At 36.2% G+C, this 24,278-nt stretch overlaps 1 protein-coding gene across 8 annotated transcripts in view; it reads left to right on the top strand.

Annotated features, from left to right (window-relative positions):
* The window catches only part of NCKAP5 (NCK associated protein 5), a 1,185,533-nt gene that overhangs the window by 556,615 nt on the left and 604,640 nt on the right, over positions 1-24,278 (top strand). For all 8 annotated transcript variants that reach the window (XM_069067791.1, XM_069067792.1, XM_069067796.1 and 5 more), the window contains one exon: positions 12,986-13,049. In XM_069067791.1, coding sequence (XP_068923892.1) covers positions 12,986-13,049 — 64 coding nt within the window. The remainder of the gene's footprint in view (positions 1-12,985; positions 13,050-24,278) is intronic.

Here is a 24,278-nt window from a genome sequence, read left to right as displayed (position 1 = left end):
GTTTAAGAAGCAGAGATGGGACTCCAGGAAGTCTTTGAAAGATGGAAATGTTTCAGGAACCTTGCACTTTATTCAGAGACATGACATTTCAGCTTTGTCACTGGCATGTGATTTAGGCCAACTTCTAAAGGCCTTAATTTCCTAATCTGTGATTTATAAAAAGGTTGAATTAGATAATTTCTAATTTATCTTCAAATTTTAATTCTGTGATGCCATAATCCTATTTGGTATTTGGTGAAATCTGCTGCTCTATCCTGGTTGTAGTACACTGAAAAAGGCAAGGACAGGAATGGGAAACACAAAGGGGATGATACAAAAGTCAGTCTTAGGGGCAGAGCCAAGATGCAGAGTAAAAGCAGGGACTTGTGGAAACTTTCCCCAAAACCCCTCCAAATGCTTGTAAAAAAATTACTCTAAACAAATTCTAGAGCTACAGAACCCACAAAATGACAAAGTGAAAAAAATCTCCAGCATAAGACAACCTGGAAGGTGGACAGGAAGTGTATATCACAATGGACTGGGAGCAGAGCACAGTCAGTTATGGGTTACATGAGCACAGACAGGGCCGGAGCAGGCCTCAGGGGTTTAAATCACTGGTATCTGTGGTACTTTCCAGACTTCTCAACCCACAAACACCAAAGAAAGATAGAAAGTCAATAGGAAAACTCTGTGGGACCTGGGTGAATGAGGTTCATAGTATGACTGGAGTCCAGCCCCAAACCTGGGGTGGTAGAGGTGGCAGTGGCAGTGACAGCAGCAGCGGTAGCTGCTTCTGGAACTGTAGGTTTACAGATGGTGGGGGATTGAGCTGCTGATACAAAGCCCCTGAAGGCTGAGACAGTATACCCACAACCAGAGGAAGCAGAGTTCCACCTTGATAAAATTTTTTTTTGCTTTTTTTTTTTGGAGGGCAATTGGGGTTAAGCAACTCATCCAAGGTCACACAACTAGTTTCTGTGTTGTGTCTGAGGCTGAATTTCAACTCAGGTCCTCCTGACTCCAGGGCTGGTGCTCTATGCACTGTGCCACATAGTCGCCCCTTCATAAAGATTTAATAAGTCAAGTATCTGGCTAGGAAGATGAGCAAACAACATAAAATCAAATCAGGGGCAGAGTCAAGATGGCAGAGTAAAAACAGGACTTCCATGGGACTCTTGCTCCCACCTCCTCCAATTCATGTAAAAGATTACTATGAACAAACTTTGGAGCTACAGAACCCACAAAATGACACAGAGACGCTAACCTCCCACTGAGGACAGCCCGGCAGGCTGGCAGGAAGTGGTCAGCAAAATGTTCTAGGAGCCGAGCCCAGCCCTACAAGAGACAGAGGATTTAGCCTCAGGGCAAGCCTGACCAGCAGTCGGCTGGAGGGACTCCAGATCACCAGCAGTTGTTGCAGTTTCCAGAATTATCAACACATAGATGCTAAGGACAAAGTGAAAGGTCAGTACAGTGTCGACTCTAGGATCCAGTAGTTGGGGAGTGAAGTCAACCTTTGCCCCAGGGGCAAGAGCAGCTGAGGCATCACATGGCAGCTTCAGTTCCTGGCCTACAGACTGTAGGGGGACCAAGCTACCAGTCTGAGGGCTAATCTCTCTTCCTTTAACCTGCTTGGATATAGAGTGTGGTCTAGGGTGGGGGGCCTGGGGTGTGTGATCAGCTTGCCAGAGGATGTGGAGGCTTCAGAGAGGGGACCCAGCTAATACCTCTGGCAGCTGAGAAAACTCCAGTGATTTGGGACAAAGCCCTTCTGTCTGGTAGCAGAGTCCCCCTGTGGCAAAAAGCTCAAAAGTCATGTTATTAAGTAGCAACATGAGCAGGCAAAGGAAGCAAACCAAGCAGAGCAATCCAACTTTACACTCCTATTTTGGGGACAAAAAGGATCAAAGCATGGAACAGGAGGAAGACAGTGAAGTCAGAACTCCTGCACCAAAAGCTTCCAAGAAAAATACGAGCTGGTTACATGCCAGAGAGGAGCTTAAAAAGGATTTTGTAAAACAAATAAGAGAAGTAGAGGAAAAATTGGGAAGAGAAATGAGAACAATGCAAGAAAATTATGAAATAAGAGTCAACAACCTGACTGAAGAAAATAACACCTTAAAAAATAGACTAACTCAAACGGCGAAAGAGACTCAAAAAGGCAATGAGGAGAACAATGCCTTAAAAAGCCGAATTTGCCAGATGGAACAAGAATCTCAAAAGCTCACTGAAGAGAATCATTCCTTCAGAATTAGATTGGAGCAAATGGAAGCTAGTGACTTTATGAGAAATCAAGATAATATTAAACAGATCCAAGCAAATGAAAAAATAGAAGGCAATTTGAAATATCTCATTGGGAAAACCACTGACCTGGAAAATAGATCCAGGAGAGATAATTTAAAAATTATTGAAAGCCATGATCAAAGTAAGAACCTAGAAATCATACTTCAAGAAATTCTCAAGGAAAATTGCCCTAATGTTTTAGAACTAGAGAGCAAAATAGAGGTTGAAAGAATCCATCTATCACCTCTTGAAAAAGATCCCCAAAAGAAAACTCCTAGGAATATTATATCCAGGTACTGGAATTCCCAGATAAAGGAGAAAATATTACAAGCAGCCAGGATGAAACAATTTAAATATTGTGTAAACACAATCAGGATAACTGAGGATCTGGCAGCTTCTACCCTGAGAGATAGAAGGGCTTAGAATATGACATTCTGGAGGTCAAAGGAGCTGGGATTAAAACCAAAAATCACCTACCTAGCAAAACTGAGTATCATGTTTCAGGGGAAAATATGGTCATTCAGTGGAATGGAGGACTTTCAAGCATTCTAGATGAAAAAAACCTTAGTTGAATAGAAAATATGACATTCAGATTCAAGAAGCAAGAAAAGCATGAAAAGGTAAACAGGGAAAAGGAACCATAAGGAACTTATCAAAGTTGAACTATTAACATTCTTACATGGAAAAACAATAATTGTAACTTATGAAACTTTTCTTAGTATGAGAATAATTGAAGGGAATAGAGATGTATGCATATGTGTATATATCTATACATATACACATACACACATACACACATACATATATATTTCTATATAGGAGGGTATATGGACATATGAACACATGTGAATGTGTGTATATATGTGTGCAGGTATACATAGATAGAGGGCACAGGACCAATTTAATGGAAAGGGATGATACTTAAAAGGTGAAACTAAGAGGTGAGAGAGGAATATAATGAGAGGACATGGGGAGAGAAAAAATGGGGTAAACTATCTCATATAGAAGAGGTAAGGGAAAATGGTTACAATGGAGGGGAAGAACAGGAAGGCAAAAGAAAATGGATCAACCTTATTCTCATTGTATTTGACTTTAGGAGGGAATGAAATACACACTAAATAGGGTATGTCACCCTACAGGAGAGTAGGGGGACAGGGATGAGAGGGGGGAAGATGGAAGGGAGGGCAGGCTGGGGGGAAGGGAAGTTGGAAGCACCCATTTTTGAAAAGGGATGGGATCAAAGTAGAGAATAGAACAAGTGGGAGGAGGGATAGGAGGGAGGGAAATGTAGTCAGTCTTTTACAATGTATCTACTATGGAAATGTTTTGCATAGCTACACATGTACAACCTATGTTGAATTGCTTATCTTCACAGTAAGTGTGGGTGACAAGGGAGGAAGGGAATGAATCTGGAATTCAAAGTTTTACAGTCTAATGTTTAAAAATATATATACTGTTATCAATATTATTTTACATGTAACTGGGAAATAAGTTGTACAGGCTCTGGGGCATAGAGATCCACCATGCCCTACTGGAAAGCTGGAGGGGGTGTGGGCGAAGATATGGGAAAGAGCAGATTGGAGGAGGGGATATCCGGTGGGATTGCTATTTTGGGGTGGAGGGTAGGGGCAAAATGGAGAGAAAATTTGTAACTCAGCATCTTGCAGAAATGAATGATATAAACTAGAAGTGAATAAAGCATATAATTAAAAAAAGAAAAAGAGGCACAGAATCATGAAATGAGAGCCAGAAGGGATCGTAGAGACCATTGACCCCATCTCACTCATTTGATTAATGAAAAAACAGGCAGAGCAGATAAAGTGACCCTCCCACAGTGATGCAGCTAATGTCTGAGGTGGAATTTTAATTCAGGTCTTCTTGGATTTATGGAGGGGAGTTTTCTTATTCTTATTCCTCTGAAGTCATCTCAGTAAATGCATCTGAAAAGTGCTCCTCCTCTTTTTTTATGTGGACATTCTTTTTATAATTTTTGTTTGTTTGGGGGGGGGGCAGGGCAATTGGGGTTGGTGACTTGCCTGAGGTCACATGGCTAGTGGGTTTTGGGTGTTTGGGGCCAGATATGAGCTCTGGTCCTCCTGACTCCAGGGCCAGTGCTCTGTTTGCTATGCCACCTAGCTGCCCCAGACATTTTTTTTTTTATTAAGAGGGATAGAAAAGCATGTTGCTATGAGAAATAGTCAAAATTATACGTGGATAAATAGAGGCAAAATATGGGTGGGGTGGGTTTTTTTTTGATCTGTTATTTTTTTCCTTAAAAAATTTAGCGTTCCTCAAAGTTTTAAAAACAAATGTTAAAAAATTGTTTTTACATGCAACCAAGAAATAAGATATATAGGCAATGGGGTATTTTAATCCACCTTGCCCTACAAGAAAGTAAGGGGCAAGGGGGTAAAGGGGGGTTGGGGAGATATAAGAGAGGGCAGATTGGGGGAAAGGGTATTCAGTATGCTTGCCATCGTGAGGTGGGGGGGGCAGGGGAGAGATGGGGAGAAAATTTGTTACTCAAAATCTTGTGGAAATGAATGTTGAAAACTAAAAATAAATAAATTCAGGAAGAAAAAAATACCCTCAGACTATAGAAGCTTACTTTGGTGACAAAGAAGATCAAAACATACAACCAGGAGAAGGCAACAAAGTCAAAGTTCCTACATCAAAAGCCTCCAAGAAAAATATAAATTGGTCTCAGGCCATGGAAGAGCTCAAAAAAGATTTTGAAAATCAAGTAAGAGAAGTAGAGGAAAAATTGGAAAGAGAAATGAGAATGATGCAAGAAAATCATGAAAAACAAGTCAAAAACTTGTGAAAGGATACACCAAAAATAATGAAGAAAGTGATACCTTAAAAATAGACTAACACAAATGGCAAAAGAGGTCCAAAAAGCCAATGAGGGGGGAAGAATGCCTTACAAAGCAGAACTGGCAAAATGCCAAAGGAGGTCCAAAAGCTCACTGAAGAAAATAATTCCTTAAAAATTAGAATGGAGCAAATGGAAGCTCATGACTTATGAGAAATCAAGAAATTAAAAAGCAGAACTAAAAGAATGAAAAAATAGAAGACGGTTTGAAATATTTCATTGGAAAAACCTAGAAAATAGATCCAGGAGAGATAATTTTTAAATTATGGACCTACCTGAAAGCCATAATCAAAAAAAGAGCCTAGACATCATCTTTCAAGAAATTACCAAGCAAGAGTCAGTCTGAGAGGAACAGAGAGTGGACAAGATAGTATGGGGAGAAGTTAAGTAGGGATGCGACTCAGTTATCTGATATAAAACCATGAAGTGGATAGAATAGAACTCTGATCTAGTTTGAAGTGTCATTTCTTTTTCCTTTGGTATACATGTTAAAGGCCTCAGGTTTGTGTCTCTTCTCTAGTGTGTAAAGGGGCAAAATTATTCCTCTCTTTTCTTCTCTGACTTGTTTTCTGGTGTCCTTTTCTCAAAGTATACTCAACCTGGGCCTAGACTGATATTGTTCTTTTATCTAATACCTCCCCCTTTTAGAAATGTTTTTGTGTTACTATGTTTTTGTTAATTTTACTGATGTCTTTTGTTTTCTTCAATAGTCATTTTCTGATATTCATTCCTATTCTAGCATAGAAACCTTTCTTTTAACAAAGAAAATAAATAAAACAATTATGTGTCCATCTTTGGTGATACTGAAAATCACAGAGGTTTTTGATTTTGGTTTTTTTTTGCTTTTTGGAGGGCAATTGGGGTTAAGTGACTTGCCCAAAGTCACTTGGCTAGTAAGTGTGTCAAGTGTCTGAGGCTGGATTTAAACTCAGGTCCTCCTGACTCCAGGGCCAGTGTTCTATTCACTGTGCCACCTAGCCACCCCAACAGAGGTTATATTTTCATAGATTTTCATCTGTATGCTGACTTAGATCTTTTATCTGTATGCTGACCTTACCTTAGAGTGCATTTGCTTACAAACTTCCATTAAGCAGGGGTGGCTAGGTGGCACAGTGAGTAAGAGCGCTGGCCCTGGGGTCTGGAGGACCTGGGATCAGTTCCGGCCTCAGATACTTAACACCCACAAAACAAAACAAAAAACTGGCCATGTAACCTTGGACAAGTTACTTAACCCCAATTGCTTTAAAATATATTCCATTAAACACCTTTCTCTTTTTATTTTGAGCAGATATTCTGTTTAGCTTTCTAATGTCCATCTGTTTTTAGAAGGTCCTAGGAGTTGCTGATGGGAAAGGCTGTTAGCTGCTCTTCCAAATCCCTCTTCATAGCTCTGTATTTTATAAGGTAGTAGAATAGCATGCCTATAATATCTAGAAGAAAGCCTGAGGAAATGTTTCTGGTCTTTAACACACAAATATAAATGCACTGCACTTTATGTAGTAAATAGTGGCTTGAAAGTATGTGAAAGATCATAACTTAATGTCTTTGATAAACTTTACATCTCCCCTAAAATCGGATAAAAATTTAACTGCCAGTATTTACTGTTAAAGACATTCTAAGATAAATCCTTTGCTGAAATTTATCCTTTTATTAAATATTTTTTATAATTATAGGCTTTGCTATACATTAAACAACTATTTGTCCAGAATAATTGAATACTCTGGCTATTTAAGTATGATTGTATTAATATCACCACCCATAAAAAACATATGACATCCGTTCATAAAACTAAAACTACTCAAGCACAATTTAATCTTTCATTGGTTTAGAAGGTTCTTTAACTCTTGCAGTGCCTCAGGGTCATCCTGGTTAATATTATCAGTTATTTTTGTCAAAGTTCATAAATGTAAAGAGTTGATCTAGAGGAGCTCATATAAAAATCTAGGTTTCTATAAGATAAAAGCCATTGACTGAATATTTTAAAATATTATCAATTTGTTTATTCATTCAATAGATAATTATTATAGGTCCTAAATATGCAGTCATTTCCTAGGAATTGAAGGGGATAGAAAGTTCAGGCTATGACATGGTCCTTGGCCTCATAAAACTTATAGTACATCAGGTGGAGACAAAAAGAGATATCTGTAATACCCCCCTATTGTTTGATCACTGTTATAGACAGGGACCTCAAAAAGTGCTATTTTTTTCCCCAGGGAATGTACTTGTCAACTGGAGAGAAAAAGCAGTCAGGGAAGGTGCCATCAAGCAAGTGACATCTGAGTTGGTATATAAAGGATGAGCAGAAATTCAAGTAATAAAGACAGAAAAGGAGTGTTTTCCAGGTATAGGGCACAAAAGGACAGAGTTGAGAAAGCATAGCACAGTGCTCAGGAAGCTAGACAGTGTTCTTTGCCCAGAGTAGAAAGGGACTGGAATCTAGTAATAGCAGATGAAGATGGAAAGGTAGGCTGGTGGAAGATTATAGAACAAATATTCTTAACCTTTTTAATGTCATGTTCCCCTTCTGGAAGTTTACTAAAGCCTATGGATCCCTTCATAGAATACAAAATTATTTTAAATACATAAAACAAAACACATAACATTATAAAGGTAACCAATTATATTTAAATGCATTTTTCTAAATATATTTTTAAGCCACTTTAAAACGTTCATAGATACCAGGTTAAGAATTCTCATTTTGGAGGACTTTGAATGCCAAGCAATGGAGTAATGATCTGTGATTATTTTCTTTTTACATGAAGTTGTTTAGTTATCATTTGTCTCTTATAAAATAATGGAGAAATATATAAATTAATCATAAAATATATGGTAGCAATTAGTAGTTACAAGTTGCTTGGATTACAGAGAAATGAGAGTTCACTATATTCAGTTTACTTAAAGTGAGGCACACCTGCATACATAAGCCAACTTTTTACATAGGAATTGTTCATCTCCTGTATTTTTGGGTAATCAGATTTAAAGTGTGTAGAAACAATTCTTCACAAATGGAGATTGATAGTAGAAAACCTTATTTGTCACACTTAAACAGAGTGACATTTTTGTTCTTCCATGGGGGGCGTCTTAACTGAGGGTAACCATCTGCCTGGTGTAAGACTTGAGTACACAGTGGTTTCATTCAGAGGATGGGTGGATGAGCTGGCAGGGCTGATTTAAAGTGGTAACATAAAATTGATTTGTCTCCAGACAGGCCGGGCTTTCGACACTCCTGCAACAGATGGCTACGTAGTGCCCTTAACTTTGAGGTCTCCACACATCATGAACTGAGTATATTCCAATCCAAAAGCTGTTTTTTCATTGGAGAAAGTTTTTTTTTTCTTCCCATGCACAGATCTTTCTGATATTGGCCTTTGGGGGATTTTATATGTTGCCAACATCCTTGGCTTACACACACCACAAAAAAATATGGACAAAAAATATGGTCCTTGTTGTTAGTCAAGTAACTGGTGCTTGAAAATTCATGAATCATAGGAAGAAAGGTTTTTATTTTTAAGTAAAGCTTAAATAAGGATTTCTCCATCTTGAATGATTTGATAAACCTTTGTATAACTCTCCATTCGGGAATGAAATTAAATGGAAAAAGCAACTCAATTTAAAGGGTCTTCTGTGGGGAGAAAAGAGAGATTTCCATATTTCCATTGACAAGAGGTTGATTGTCATGGACACTTTTGTTCTACCATGTGAAAGTTGTTTTTTTTTTTACTTTTCTACTACTACAAAGAAAAATAAATAGTATCTGTCTCTCCTGAAACATCCTTAAGCCTTTGTTTTATAATTAAAAGTCACTCCCCCCGTTATAGTATACTATTCTAGTTTCTACTAAAACATCCTTAAAAAGCTTTCCAGTATGTGAAATAAGGTATTATTATTATTATTATTATTATTATTATTATTATTATTAATCTATATAGATATTTTTGTATCATTTACCTTTGGTAGCACAAAAATCAACTATCTTACTTTTTCACCAAACGGTGTTGAAGAACTTTGGATGTGCATGAAAAAAGTATAGTTAGTAAATCAATTTTATACATAGCTCTTAAAAATAGAATAACATTAGAAAGACCAGTGGATCCAAACGAAAAGAGATGATCTGACTCAAATACAAAAGTATCATTAAAAAAAAGTGGTTTCACTGATGTAGGGGATATAAAGATGGCAAAACCTGAACATATGACAGCAGGTGCCTTTTTCTGCTCAGCAGCTTCAGTCCATTCCTCCATGTTAAACCAAAAGTGTCAGGATTTTAATAGAGAAGAAAAGATCCCTCAAAACACCACCAGAACATATTATACAGAAAGAGTCAGATAGGCAGGCAGACACAGACATTGAGTGATACATACACAGAGAGACAGGGAAAGACAGAGACAAAGAGACATGGAAAGAGTTGCAGGAAAAGCATTTAGAGAAAAAAAAATGTTGGATATAGGCAAGATTCAATTAATGTTCCTGTTTTCTTAGAAATTATAGTTTAAGGGGCAGCTAGGTGGCACAATGAATAGAGCACCGCCCTGGAGTTAGGAGGACCTGAGTTCAAATCCGGCCTCAGACACTTGACACATTTACTAGCCGTGTGACTTTGGGCAAGTCACTTAACCCCAACTGCTCTGCAAAAAAAAAAAAATAGCAAAAAAAGATTATAGTTTAAATCCATTTTATAAAATGTTTATTTTTCAATAAATTTCTTCTTGAGACTACTAATTTGTGCTCATTAACTTCAAAACCTATGTCAGAATTTTATAGTTCCTGAACAATTGAACAATTCCCCAGTCGTGTGTGTGTGTGTGTGTGTGTGTGTGTGTGTGTGTGTGTGTGTGTCTTTAGGAAACAAGGGCATCTTTTCCAGGAATACATGCCTTTCTAGGACATTCTATGTTCACACACTACATTCATAATTATAGTTTTGAACTGTCTGTCTCTGTTCATATTATGTCAACAATAATGACATCAGTATAGAACATTCCATTCATTTTCTCTGTTTAGCCTTATGATATTTCTGTGAAGTAGGAACTATGGGGAATTATCATAGCCATTTTATGAATGGAGAAAGTAAGGTTCAAAGAAGTAAAAAAAATCCACATAGTTGCACAGCTTCTATGTGGCTGAGATGGGATTTGAACTCAGCTTTTCCTGATTCAAGGACTATACCTTATATACTACATTGTAATTTTTCCATTTCTTACTTCTGTTTTACCTTTCTGATTTTTCAAAAAAGCAATGAGTTAATAATGTTCACACTTTAATGATTAGATACTTCAAAACAATTCTTCCAAACTCTAAACTTTAAAATGGTATAGTTGGGATGGGAGGTAAGAACCAATAATTTTTATTTTATTAAATTTTCTCCCTATAACAGTTGAAATTATTTTTAAAAATGTCTTTTTCCCATTTCCTATATTAGCAGATGACAAATATCAACCCATTGTGAAAATAACTAGTACAAGAATTGGCCATCATATTGGCTAGCTCCTATAAAAGCTAAATAGTGTTTTCTAATTAACCTTTATATCACATTAAATATATATATATACACACATATATATTTTATATATGTGCACACATACACACATAATTTTAGCAAGGTCTTTTACCCCAGGCATTTCTAATTTAATTTAAAGAGTTCTGTATAACTCATTTAGAGTCTATCATTAAATTGTCCTTTTTTTTCTTTGAATATAGGTTAATTGCTGTTGTTACCACAGAAAAATATTGTTCTTCCCTCAGTTTCTAGATTAAAAAAAAATTTCCCTTAGAATATTTTTTTCACGTGGGTCATATTTGGGCCTTGCCCTTCAGACCTTTTTCTAAAACAAGACAAAACAAAACAAAAAAAGCTCTTTGAAGGGGGGAATAGAGTAATCATTGTCTCCTAGTAGGCCCAGAACCTGCCTCATTGAATTATCTTATGACTTTTCCTGTTTTACTTAATTAATACAAATAATCTGACCATGGCTCCACATTTAGTTGACACCGTCCTGATAAGATGTCAGTAATACTCAACCTGATTAAAATTAAAGAGTTCGATTAACTAGCATTGAATGAGTACTAAATGATACTGCTACTAAGTGTGCTCATCTTAGAACAAATTTTCTCCATCTCAGGGCTTCTGATCCTTGTTCCCTGAACCTGCAGAGATCAACCACAGTTAAAGCTGGGGAGGTTAGATTAACCCTCTGCAGAGAATCTGGACATTTTCCTGGTCATGTAATAGTTTGAGGGTGTATGTATGTGCATGTATGTGTGTATGTATATATGCGTGCATGTGTACATGTATGTTCATATACACAATATGGCTAATATATGTATATGTGTGTATGTGTATATAAATATACAATTTAATGTAAACATAAATATATATTATTAAAAATTTGTTTGTGTAGTATGACCTGGCCAGGCACAATGAAGCAGGTACGTAGAGAAAAAGAGTCACAGAATCAAATTTCATGGGCATAACGCATTTTTGTGGCTTTCCTGGCCATTTCTCCTGTGGATATAAAGAAAGGTGTCAGTTTTGTAATGACAAGTGCAAATGGGGACACTGTTTCAAGTGACTTATTCCATAAGCCAGATGAAATTAGATGTATTCATGTATCCAGGCTGTAGACCTGAAGCTCACTATACTTGATTTTAGAACTGGAATGTAGAATGCATGACAATAGTCCTAGACAAAGTAGACATCTTTAAGGTAAAGAGAAACGGTAAATTTTCCAGGATTTAACAGCTAATAAATACATGAGGTAGGAATTGAACCCAGATCTTCCTGACCCCAAGTCTAGTGTTCTACCTACTAGGGAATACTGACTCTTTTCTTCTCCCTCTGTAATTAATTGTTCTAGATAAGTGTGGCATGTAGGAATCTCTTCTTGAATAATCTGCTATAACTGGGCTAATGATTCTGGGACAACCAGGACAGCTTTAATAAATCTAAAATTTCCCCATAATATTCAGTGTTATCATCACCATAGTATTAATATAAATAAAATGAATGAAATTATTTTCAATTTATTTAGAGCTGAACCAAATAAGACCCAGAGAGGCAATAGACTGTAATTTGCTTAAGGGCATATATACAATTAGCTATTGAGAAGGCCATTATTAGACCTGGAATAGTCAATGGCTAATTCCTAGTTCAAGACTCTTTCCTCTATGCTAGGCTACTTTTTCCTAAATATAATTGGAGTATTGGTTGTTAATGGCATATTCTGAAAATATAGGAGGATGTCACTTTATACACTGAATGGGTTCCTAAAATATTGAATACAAGAAGAATTTTTATAATTTGAGTACTTTAAATAAACTCAAAGGAGTTCAATCATATAAACTATTGTATTACAAATATACTCTTTTGCAAATCTTTATTTTCATATTTTATGCATCCTGGAATGTAACACATCACATTTTTATGAATGGAACAGAATGTGCATTCTCTTATTTGTTGATGGAATAGAAGCAGGGGAATAACTGGAGAAATCTAAATGTTTTTTTTAAAAGTATCAGCAAAATTTACTGAAAAAAGGAAAATTGAAACACAAGTAAAAATAAACAATTTAGGAATAATATTCCTACACTAATATAAAGTAATAATCACATGTAATATATTTAATACTACTTTGTAACCTTCTGACTAGGAGATGGAGGTGATTTCACATTTCATGATAGCCAAATGAAAACAAAATTTTTATAAAACAAACATGGTCAAGGAGGAGAGCTTTGCCAAGGAGGGAGTAACCCTGGAGATCTCAAACAAATGTAACAGTGCCATGTAAGTGTTTCATTTTGTCTGCCCTGGAAAAAAATGAACAACTATTCATGATGTTTTCTTCCTCCCAGGGAGAAGTTGGCTGTGGCTCGACTGCAGCGGGAAGTTGCCCGAAGTAGAAGGGAAGGAACAATGGTGAGCCCTGACTATTCTTTTTCCAAATTCTGATTTGATGCTTCTCATTCAAGGGTTTGTGGCTTAGAAAGCATTTTGTCTAATTAAGGAGAGCTCAGGAAATGATTTGTCTTGCATCAAACTCAATGATGTTTTGGTAAATGATGTGTTTATAATGTAGCTTCAACACTTCTGCTGTTTGCCAAAAAGTCAGCTACTTTGGAAAGGCTCTTCCCTCTACCCTTTCAATTGTAGGGTCTTTCTGTCTCATTTTGTGATGATCTGTTGGATCCCCAGTCCACAAACTCTAGGAACACTATGGTCACAAATGAGCAATATCCAATTTCCAAATTTGGATTTTTAACAATTATTAGGGCTTTCCAAGCTCAGAAAAGAAGGGTGGGTGGTGTGTGTATGCAGAGAGAGTAAGGTGCTTGATAATGGTATAATCTTGCACTCTTCCTCACTCTCCATTGTTTCATAGGTTTCCCTTTCCTTTGCCTCTTGTGCCATTTAGAAAACGGATGTTTCTTTGTTTTGAATTGCTCTAAAATCGATGAGATTGTTTTGGTTCACAGAATCTTCACTTTATATCATGTCTTTTGCCAAAATAGCTGTTTGTACACTAATAACGTTAAAGGTGTCTATCCTGGGACCCACAAAATGTTCTTTTGCGGATTAACTGCTACTGCTACCCCTGAGACAACAGACCCTGGGGCCCCCTTTTCTTCCATTTATGACAAAATTAGCATCTATTAAAATTTTTATGGGTGAAATTTTTTTGAAGTGATTTTTCAGATCTTTAATGTCACAATCATGTGATTTCACGAATGCTCATTAGAAATCCAGTATGTTTAAAAGGCAGAATTTGTGTAAGATAAACTTGCCTGAGTTCTAGAAAGCAAAGGGCTAAAACAAAAGGCCAAATTCAGAGGAATGATTGTTTCAAATTTTGGAGATATAATGACTCATGAAGAATGTTTACACATGTAAATATGACCTACAGTATACACTCAGATGTCTAGAGGCTGAATGACAAACTGTTAGTAAAGGCATTCTTTAATCTAAATTTCTTTAATTGGATATTTTCCATAAGACAAATGGAGTTCTGAATATAAAACAAAAACAAAACAAAACACAGACAAACTTCATTAATATCTTGGAAAAAATAGTTTTAAAGAGTGGGACAGAAATTAAGCTAGTCAGTTGAGTAATCAAATACATTGCGTGAGGAATTTTCAGACTGGACTTTATATTTCAATGTAGTAAAAGAAAATACATTAAATCAGGTCATTATCATAATATTTAAATATCAGTATTCACTCAAGTCACTTATCTCCTCTGGATTTTAGATTCCCCATCTTTAAAACGAAGGGGTTACATTACATAACCTCTAAGGTCCCATCTGGCTTTCCTATTGTATGACTCTGAAACTCTCTTTTATTGAATTAAGGTTTTATAGTCACTTACACTCACAGTTATCTATGATGTGCAGCTTGTTCTGTCAATATCTAAATACAACCAGAGACAAGCATTCAATGGAGCTAACCTATTCTTTGTGGTCATTAGAGATTCAAAGTCTTAGAACAAGCCTTGAAAGAGTCTGGCTTTGGCTTCTAGAGGGACTGAACCTAAACTGTCTGAGAGGTATTGCCTATCCATTTGAAAAAAAGAAAAAAAAACAGGCATAGAGGAGTAAAAATCCACTTTCATTATTTTAATTGAAAAAAAATTCTACCACTTGAAAAGAAAATCTCACAAGAAATTAATCATTTCAGTTTCTTATAAGTGAAGGTGTTTTTTACTCTTTTCCTTCCACCTCTGCATAGTATTTGGCTTGTTCCTCCCACTCCCATCCATGACTGAATGTTTATTTTGCTTGTTTTTATCTTTGTTTAGGGACCTTATATGTCTTTATGCCTTGTATGCATTAATTGGTATCAGTTATTAATAAGTCATTTTAATTTTTGGTTTTCACCTCCAAGGAACATTTTTTCCATGTAACTAGAAATATTTGTGCAAACATTTTAAAGCCTACATTTTAACATGTAACTTCAATACAATATTGAGTATTGTAGGGCACTACTAAATGGGAATGACTTGTTTTACATTATCAACGTTATTGAAAGTGAAGCTTGTAACTATCAAGAAATGGTCACTGTTTCCCCTCCAGTATAGTACTAAAATATCCAGTATAGTCACTTCCAGTTGTGATGCAGCACAAATAACTTAGCTTGCTATTTCTGGTAATTATGGTTACCTTAAAGATTGTACCAGGTGTACTCATTGCCCTGGAAGCTTGGAGCCATTCATACATACACATTCATACATATGTACGCATACACTATTTTTTTAAAGAACACTGGATGGAGTCCCCAGTAACATCATGGTGCTTTCTAAGCAATATAAAATTCATTTTCAATAGAAATATTGTTATCCATACAACATATTATGGGCCAAATAAGGTATTTGTGGACTGTACTAGGAATATTCAACATTTTCAAAACAATTTTATAGGATGTTACATTCTAAATTCCAAAAATTCTTAGAAAACTATTTTAGATGAAAATGAAGTTGTATAGGACTCTGGCAACAACTTCATGTTGTGAAGTGAATGAGAAAAAAGTATTCTTGGGAATGGAAGTTTAGGTTGGGTTTCTACAGATTTTCCTACTAATAAATGAAGGAAAAACTAGGACATTCAAGTATGAAACTTACATGATGATTGTTCTATAAAAGTTAATCTTATGCCTTCTATGTTTAACTGAAAGCAGGTGAATATTTTGATAAATAGTTGATTATTGGGAAATATATGTGCTCTGTTTTTTTCCCTTGTCTTTTTTTGGAGGGGGGAAGACAGAGCAATTGGGATTAAGTGACTTGTCCAGGGTCACACAGCTAATAAGTGTGTCAGATGTCTGAGGCTGGATTTGAACTCAGGTCCTCCTGACTCCAGGACTGGTGCTGTACCATCTAGCTGCCCCAGATTTCTGTTTTTATATAAGGGAGAGGAATATATTTGACAGGTATTTTGATAAAACTTTTGTGCTATTAAGTTCTATTGCATTCAGTGGCTCTCATGGTATAAAATTGATGTAATGTGACATTCAGATAAAAGAAGCAAGAGAAGCATGAGAAGGTAAACAGGGGAAAGAAATCATAAGGAACTTATCAGAGTTGAATTAACATTCCTACATGGAAAAACAATAATTGTAATTTATGAAACTTTTCTCAGTAGTTGAAGGGAATACAAATATATATATATGTAAATATATATGTGTGTGTCTATATATGAGGTTATATGGGCATATGAATACATATGTGAATGTGTATATATGTTTACAGGTATACATAGATAGAGGGCATAGGACCAATTTAATAGGAAGGGATGATACTTAAAAGGTGAAATTAAGAGATGAGAGAGGAATATAATGAAAGGAGATGGGGAGAGAAAAATGGGGTAAACTATCTCATATATAAGAGGCAATGGAAAATGGTTACAATGGAGGGGAAGAATAGAAAGGCAAAAGGGAATGGGTCAACCTTATTTCCACTGAATTTGGCTTGAGGAGGGAATGAAATACACACTAAATAGGGGATCTCACCCTCCAGGAGAGTAGGGGGGAAGGGGATGAGAGGGGGAGTTGATGGAAGGGAGGGCAGGCTGGGGGGGAGGGAAGTTGGGAGCACTCAAAAAGGGACGAGATCAAAGTAGAGAATAGAACAAGTGGGAGGTGGGATAGGAGGGAGGGAAATATAGTCAGTATTTTACAATATATCTACTATGTTATTGTTTTGCATTAGCCACACATGTACAACCTGTACTGAACTGCTTATCTTCCCAGTAAGGGTGGGTGACAAGGGAGGAAGGGAATGAATCTGGAATTCAAAGTTTTAAAATCAAATACATACATATATATATATATATATATATATATATATATATATATATACTATTTTATATGTAATTGGGAAATAAGATATACAGGCAGTGGAGAGATCCACTGGAAAAGTCAAAAGGGGTATGGGAGAAAATATGGGAGAGAGCAGATTGGAGGAGGGGATATCCTGTTGGACTGCTATTTTGTGGCAGTGGGTAGGGGAAAAATGGGGAGAAAATTTGTAACTCAGAATCTGGCGGAAATGAATGATGTAAATCAGAAGTTAATAAAGCATTTGAAAAAATTGATGTAATGTTAAAATATGAATATTTGCTTGATGGGTTTAGACATTTCAAGATATTCAGTCCTACTGTATGAAGTAGCAATCCTGAATGATCATGGGATTTTAGAATTAGAGCTGGAAAGGACCTTAGAAATCTTTGGAGATCTAGTAGACTCCATTTCAAATCACAGATGAGTAAATGGAGGACCAAAGACATGATGTGACTAGTAAAACCCAACTTTGAAGGCAGATTTCTGACTCTAGATTCAATATTTATGCCATAATATTTCACATGCGATGGATGGAGCATTGGGTCTGAAGTCAGGAAGATCTGATTTTAAAGCCAGTCTGTGATACTTACTAGCTGTGTGACCCTGGGAAGTCACTTAACCTCTGTTTACTACAGTTTCCTGTTCTGTAAAATGCATGTAATAACTCTCAAGGGTCATGTGAGAATTAAATGAGATAAATATTTGTAAAGTGCTTTGTAAATATTAGCTGTTCTTATTGTTGTTATGATCATTTGTACTACTGCTGCTGCTGCTGCTGCTACTACTCCTTGTTACCACTATGGTTGTTGTTACCTTAATCTGGCATAGAAGGGAAATTTTTTGGTTTTATTTTTCTTTCGCAAATTGATGTGGTAGAAGCAGATTAGATAGAAACTTGGCTTTGGATTGAAGAATAAATGCACCCGAGTCCTGTCTCTGACACATATTATCTATGTGACCCACCAGGTCATTTAACATCTCAGTGCCCTAGGCAAGCCTCTAACATTATAAGCTGCTCAGCATTGATAGAGAGAGTTTCCTTTGTGGGATTTCTCTACACTAATGAATTCAAATGTCTAGTCCAAAGAAAAATAGATATATTGATGAAAGGGGGAGAGATAGTGACTGAACCTTTGATTTCAATGGTGTTATTAAAGAGATTGGTACAGTCATCACCATGGACCAAGGGGAAATATAAGACTTATCAGAATTATTTTTCCTCAAATAGTATTTAGGTATGTTTCTATGCTACTGTTTCTTGTATTAAAACAAAGAAACAAACAAAAAAGAACTTTCTGACAATAAAGGGTTTACTTCTACTTTGGACCAATTATATACCTCAATAATAGAATCCCTCATAAAAACAATCAAAGTACTTGAGTTACCTTACAAGAAAAAAAATTTTAAACTAACCCATTTAAATTAAAACAGGAATTTAGGAAAATAAAATATATCTTTAAAAGTATATATTTTTCATTTAAAGGTACCATGGATTTGTGAATGATCATCTTTATTTTGAATCCTATAACAATGTTGCTGATAATGAGAAGTAGTATAGTCAATAGGAGACTGATCTGATTGTCTGTAAGACCTTTGTTGAAGTCTTACATCTAAGCAGCACTAGCTAGGTGATAGTGGGTGAGTCATTTAACCTTTTTGTGCTTCAGATAACTGTTTAAGGGATGATAGAGTTTGAGGAACAATGAGGAGAGGGACCTGACAGATTGTGCAGAACTAAGCTAGTTCTTAGGGCAGATGGTTTGCAAATGGGAAAAAAAGAACATGGAGTAGGAATGATGAGACTCAGAATCTAGATGCAAGTTACCAATGAGTTGCCAACAAGCATTAGGTAATAGGATTTTCCATACCAGGGTTTCCTCACACCCTATGAAATTACTGGCTTCAATTTCCTCACCTTCCCAATTAAAGGTCACATGTGTTTCTAGAGTTCTATAAGGTTACAAAATACTTTCCAAAAAAGGCAGTTCAACTCAATAAACATTTATTTAGTCGTAGCCACTGAAATGCAAAAATAATCCAGAGCCAGATACCAGGAACCTTACCATAATGGGAGGTTGTATACATACATACATGCATACAACAGGTAAACATACAAAGGAGATTGATTTAGACAAAGGAAAGGTCCAGACAACTGCCTTATTACAATTTCAGGAAGGGAAGATCCCTTTTAGCTGATAGAGTTAGAGTGTGAAGTCTGAGAAACCTGCTAATAGACAGTTGTGTGGCTGTAATGTTTGCCCAGCTGTCTACTCTAGTAATCTGTATGAATTGTTGGTGGGACTAGGGGTTGAAGAATAAGATAGAGGAGAAGGGAGTTTGCATACATGTAGTGTGAGCATGGGGTATGACAAATATGTACCCTAGTAACTTGGGAGCCCCTAGATGGAGGGTTTGTGGCTGAGTGAGAGGGGCAGTGGAAAGAGGGGGACATGTTTTGATAGAAATGGACATGCTTGTAGGTATTTTGAGCCTTCAGACATTCTTTTGTAGCTTTGGGTTCTGGTGTACTCTCTCAAAGTAATGTCACCATTTGAGGAACAATGAGGAGAATGTCATTACAGATTATATGACTAATTGGACTAGTTCTTAGGCCTGAGAATTTGAAAATGGGAAAAGATAGCACTCACTAGGGTGAATAGACTGAGTCTAGATGTGAGTGTAATTAATGGCAAGTGAGAAGCATTTGTGAGGGAGTGCTGAGACTGCAAGGAAGGCTTCATGGAGGAAATGACACCTTGTTCTGTGACTTGAAAGAAGGATGGGATTGGAACATGTTGAGATGAGGAGGGAGCATATCTCAGGCATGGACGACAACTTGCATGATTTTGCAGAGGAAGGAGAGTACAGTCCAAGCTTGGGAACAGCAAGCAATCCAGAGTGCATGAAGAGGAAGAGTGGGAAATAAGTATGGATAGATAGCATGGAGCTACATTGTAGAGGGTCTTAATTGCCAGACTACAGAATATGTATTTTGCTCTTTAGACAATTGGAAGCCTCACTTTTCTTATCTTTAATATGAAAGGTTGAACTAGACAGACTCCTTCTGATTCTAAAACTATAATCCTAATAGGGCACTGAAGAATATTGAGTAGTGAAGTAGCAAGGTCATATCTGTTTATTAGAAAATTATTTTAGGCAAGCTGTATGAAGTGTACATGGAGGATCAAAAAAAAATTTAAGAGAGATTCTTTAGGAAGTCATTTTAATATTCTTATCTCAGAGGAAGTAAGGACCAAAATCAAAAGGTGATTGTATAATTAGAGATAAGGGGTAGGTGTAGAAAATATGGAATCAGAATCTTGGTAACTGATTGTATGTGTGTGTGTGTGTAGGGGGAGTTGAAGTGGTGGGGAGTGAATTGATAGTCAAAGTTGACTGTTTAGTTTCAAACCTGGGTAACTTAGAGGATGGTGGTACTTTTAACAGCAGTGATAAAGTTGGAAAAAAGAGTAAATTTAGGGGAAAATGATGAATTCTAATATGAATATTGTAACTTCAAGCTACTGATAAGATACCTAGGTGAAAATGTCCGTCAAGTAACTGGATATGTGGAAATGGGTTTCATAGTATTAGATGATTGTTTGACATATAGACTTGTGATTCATCTCCATATGTGGATGGCAGTGAAGTAATGGAGGGAAGAGAGAGGGAGGGAGGACAGGGAGAGAGAGACAGAGAGAAAGAGAGAGACAGAGACCAGTTTCAGGTTATATTTCCTCCAATGTTCTGGAACATTTTTGTATGTATGTATGTATGTATGTATACACACATATATATGCATATATATATATATATATATGCACACACACACATGAGAATTCAGTTAGACTAAGGCATGAACAGATATGACTGTAGTAAGGAAATGAGCATGCCATTTGTACTTGAATTATGAAGTCAATCTCATTACTTTACAAAGTCACACATATCAGGAACAAGTAGCACTCTAATTTCATATGAATATTTTCCATTATAATTTTTAACCTTCGTAACCAGATTCAATTTTCTTTTGATTATGTGATTAGTTGAATGAATACCTCCTAAGATCTAAAGCTGGAAATGCATTTAAAGATCCACTAATCAGTCTCTACTTTTGTAGATGAGGTTACTGAAGTCTAAAGACGTTATTTAAATATCTTGCACAAGGTCACACAGTAAGTGGCTAAGCCAAGATTCTAACCTAAGTCTTTTGACTTCCAATCTAGATCACTTTCCACTAGACCACACTGATATATGGCTAATTTAAGGAGCCATGACATGGTTGATATGAATTCTTCTTCCACTGAAGCATATTGCAACCCCTCTAAGGCTTGGGATACACTCTTTAAAAGTGGCTTTTAAAGAAGAAATACATCACCCATTGTCCAACTTTCTGGTAATGAGCCTTTCTAAACTTAGCTGGACTGGTTCCAGAGTGACAGATGCACACTTCATTACTGGACTTCTTTATGGGAAATCCTTCCAGCTTAGTAGTAGTTGTTTTCAGAGCTTGTGTTCCCCAGTAAAGTTAGCATTCAGGAACTCAGAGGCATGTCCACTTTCCTTGGTGTAAAGCAAGAAAGTAGGCCTTTATTGGAGATTGGTGAGATTAGAATTTAAAATAATATGATTGGGTGAAGAGGATTTTATAGTAAAGAAGTTATTTTCTTTAATTTCCCAAAAGATGTCATTTTCAATCAAATTAATTCATAATGATCCAAATTAAGGAAAGTTTGAGAGTGCCTAGCTAAATGGAATCTAAACGTAATACAAGCTATATCCTTGCTTTGCTAAGAGTTACAATTTCCTCTTCCTTTGTCTCCATTCCACCTCTCAACTCTGGTCACTTAAAAGTAACAAAATGAAAAAAAAATGAACAGAATTGAGTATCCTCTGGTCTCCTCTCTGAAAAAGCTACAAATAAATAGTTAGATCACTATAAGCTAAGGCCCAGGGGTGGTGAACCTGGAGCCTCAAAGCCATATGTAATCCTCTAGGTCCCCAGGTTGAACAAATCCCCTTAATAAAAATTTGTTCTATAAAACTTGGGCTCAGTCAAAAAGATTCATCCAAGGCCTTAGAAGGCCACATATGGCCTTGAGGCCTCAGCTTCCCCACCCCTGAAAGCATCTGGAAAGAAAATCACATGGATAACCCACACCCTAGAAAGTCGCAAGTGCTCAAATGTTTAGAATTAATCATTGTTTGAAGTTTGTCATTCCATCATTTCTTAAGTCAGTTAAGGTATGTTTCTGATACAGCAGAAAAAAATGCTCAACATGAGGAGTTAAAAACCTAGATTCTAGGCTACTAACTAACTATGCTACATAAGCTTGGAGAAGTCGGTATACTTTATCCTATGGATCTCAGCTACTTCATCTGTAAAATAAAGCTAGATTAAATCACCTCTAAGAATTATTGCAGAAGTGGTATAGCATATTAAAGAAAGGACGGACTGTAGAACCAGAAAAATCTTGGATTAAATCCTGCCTTTGACACATGTCATATTAATACCCTGGGCAGCTCTCTAAATTAATAAGATATAGAAGAATGGTAGAAATGCATGGGTCAAGTGAGTTTCCACACTTAAAATTCCCTAAACAAATAATATCACAGGTCTGGATTACCTAAATAAATAAACAAATAAAAAGTTGGAAGAGAAGGACTCATTCAAACTTTGAAAATGAAGATGTGTATGAACATTCTAATTTGGCATTAACCATTCCATATTTGTATTTTGTAATCATAAGAAAAACTATCAAGTTCTGAATTGAAAAGAACAGAATTGAAAGAACAGAATAGAAAAGAGCTGACTTGTGTAATTTTCTCATTTATCACACAAATCTATCATTTAGAAGGATTAGTGATTGATAGAACAAAGCCAAAGCGTGGTAATAAATACATTCTTGTTCTTCTGGAAGGAGGTCTCTAATTGAGGATCCAAATGATCTGTCCTTCGTTCTGTGGTGTTAAGTATTTATTCCATGACTTGGATGAATGTATATAGGATGAAATACTTATCAAATTTTATCAAATTTTCTAATGGCCTGTAGCTGGGAGAGATAGCTACCACATGGGAGAACAGAATTGGAACCTAAAAAGTATTCAACAGGCTAGAGTGATGGAGGTAAAGCTACTAAAATAATTTTCAATAGATATGAAAGGAAAATCTTGTGTTTGGGTCAAAACTTACATACTGTTCAAGTATAAGATGGGGGAGGTAAATCTAAAAACAATGGCATCAAATGCAAATAACAATGAGTCCCTACTCCATACATACATAGGAATCGCTGTAGGCTATATATTGACTTAGTTTTAAAATGTTGTGTTCTATGTATTTTATTCTACTTAATTTTGTTAAATATTTACCAATTACATTTTTATGTTGTTCAGATTGTACTTGGGAGTGTTGTAGGCTACATAATTGAAACTTTGTTTTAGATAGTAGTTTAGGTGGAAAAGACCAATGGATGTTAACAAGTCCCTCAGATTAACTCTAACTGATGTAGAAGCTTGATCATCAGTTGGGATGGACATTTAATCATGTTCAGAGCAATATCATGTTTATGCTTCCAAAGTTGTAATAATTATAGCTAGAGTTCTTACTTAGCCCCAAAGATTTATACTCTGAATACCTTTTAGGATGCCCTAGAGAATTTTAGGGAGGAATCTGAAAAGAATACTCCTAATTCAGTTCATATTGAGCTATTAACATATAATATCTACCTTTCCCCTCTTCCAGACTAAGAAGGATACCTAGAGGCTCACTGAACTCTTCCAGTTCAGGAGAATTTGTCATACACACCTGGACATTTTGATGGCCACTATTTAATGTGTTACTTGAAAGTGTGCTTCTTTTTAGTGGTGTTCAGAATAGCCTTGGGAGAACCAATGTAGTCTGTTTTGTGATCTTTCCTTTTTGATTCCTAAAGATCCGTTGGGGCTTAGGGGTTTTTAAATTAATTTTTCCAAGTAAAAAGCTTTTGTTTTCTCTTTCCCCCAAACCACATCCAACTGAATAACAAAACATTTTCATAACAAATATGCATGGCCAAGCAAAGCAAATTCCTCATTGCCCAATTCCAAAAATGTGTCTTATTTTGGATGGATTCTGTCTTATTTCTGTCACAAAGTGAGTAGTACATTTCATCTTTAATCCTATAGAATTATAGTTTGTCATTGTATTGATCAGCCTTCCTCAGTCTTTTAAAGTTGTTTTTCTTAATAAATTTACTGAATAACTTGTTCTGGTCCTGCTCACTTCACAAGGTATCAGGTCATACATTTTCTGAAACCATCCATTTCCTAGAGTTTTTGT

Source organism: Petaurus breviceps, unplaced genomic scaffold (genome assembly GCF_028583685.1).
Source record: "Petaurus breviceps papuanus isolate PSGF00001 unplaced genomic scaffold, PetGlider_PUasm1.0 90752, whole genome shotgun sequence".
Taxonomy (NCBI): Eukaryota; Metazoa; Chordata; class Mammalia; order Diprotodontia; family Petauridae; genus Petaurus; species Petaurus breviceps.
Note: the sequence above shows the minus strand (reverse complement) of the source record. Positions and strands in the feature narration are given on the sequence as shown.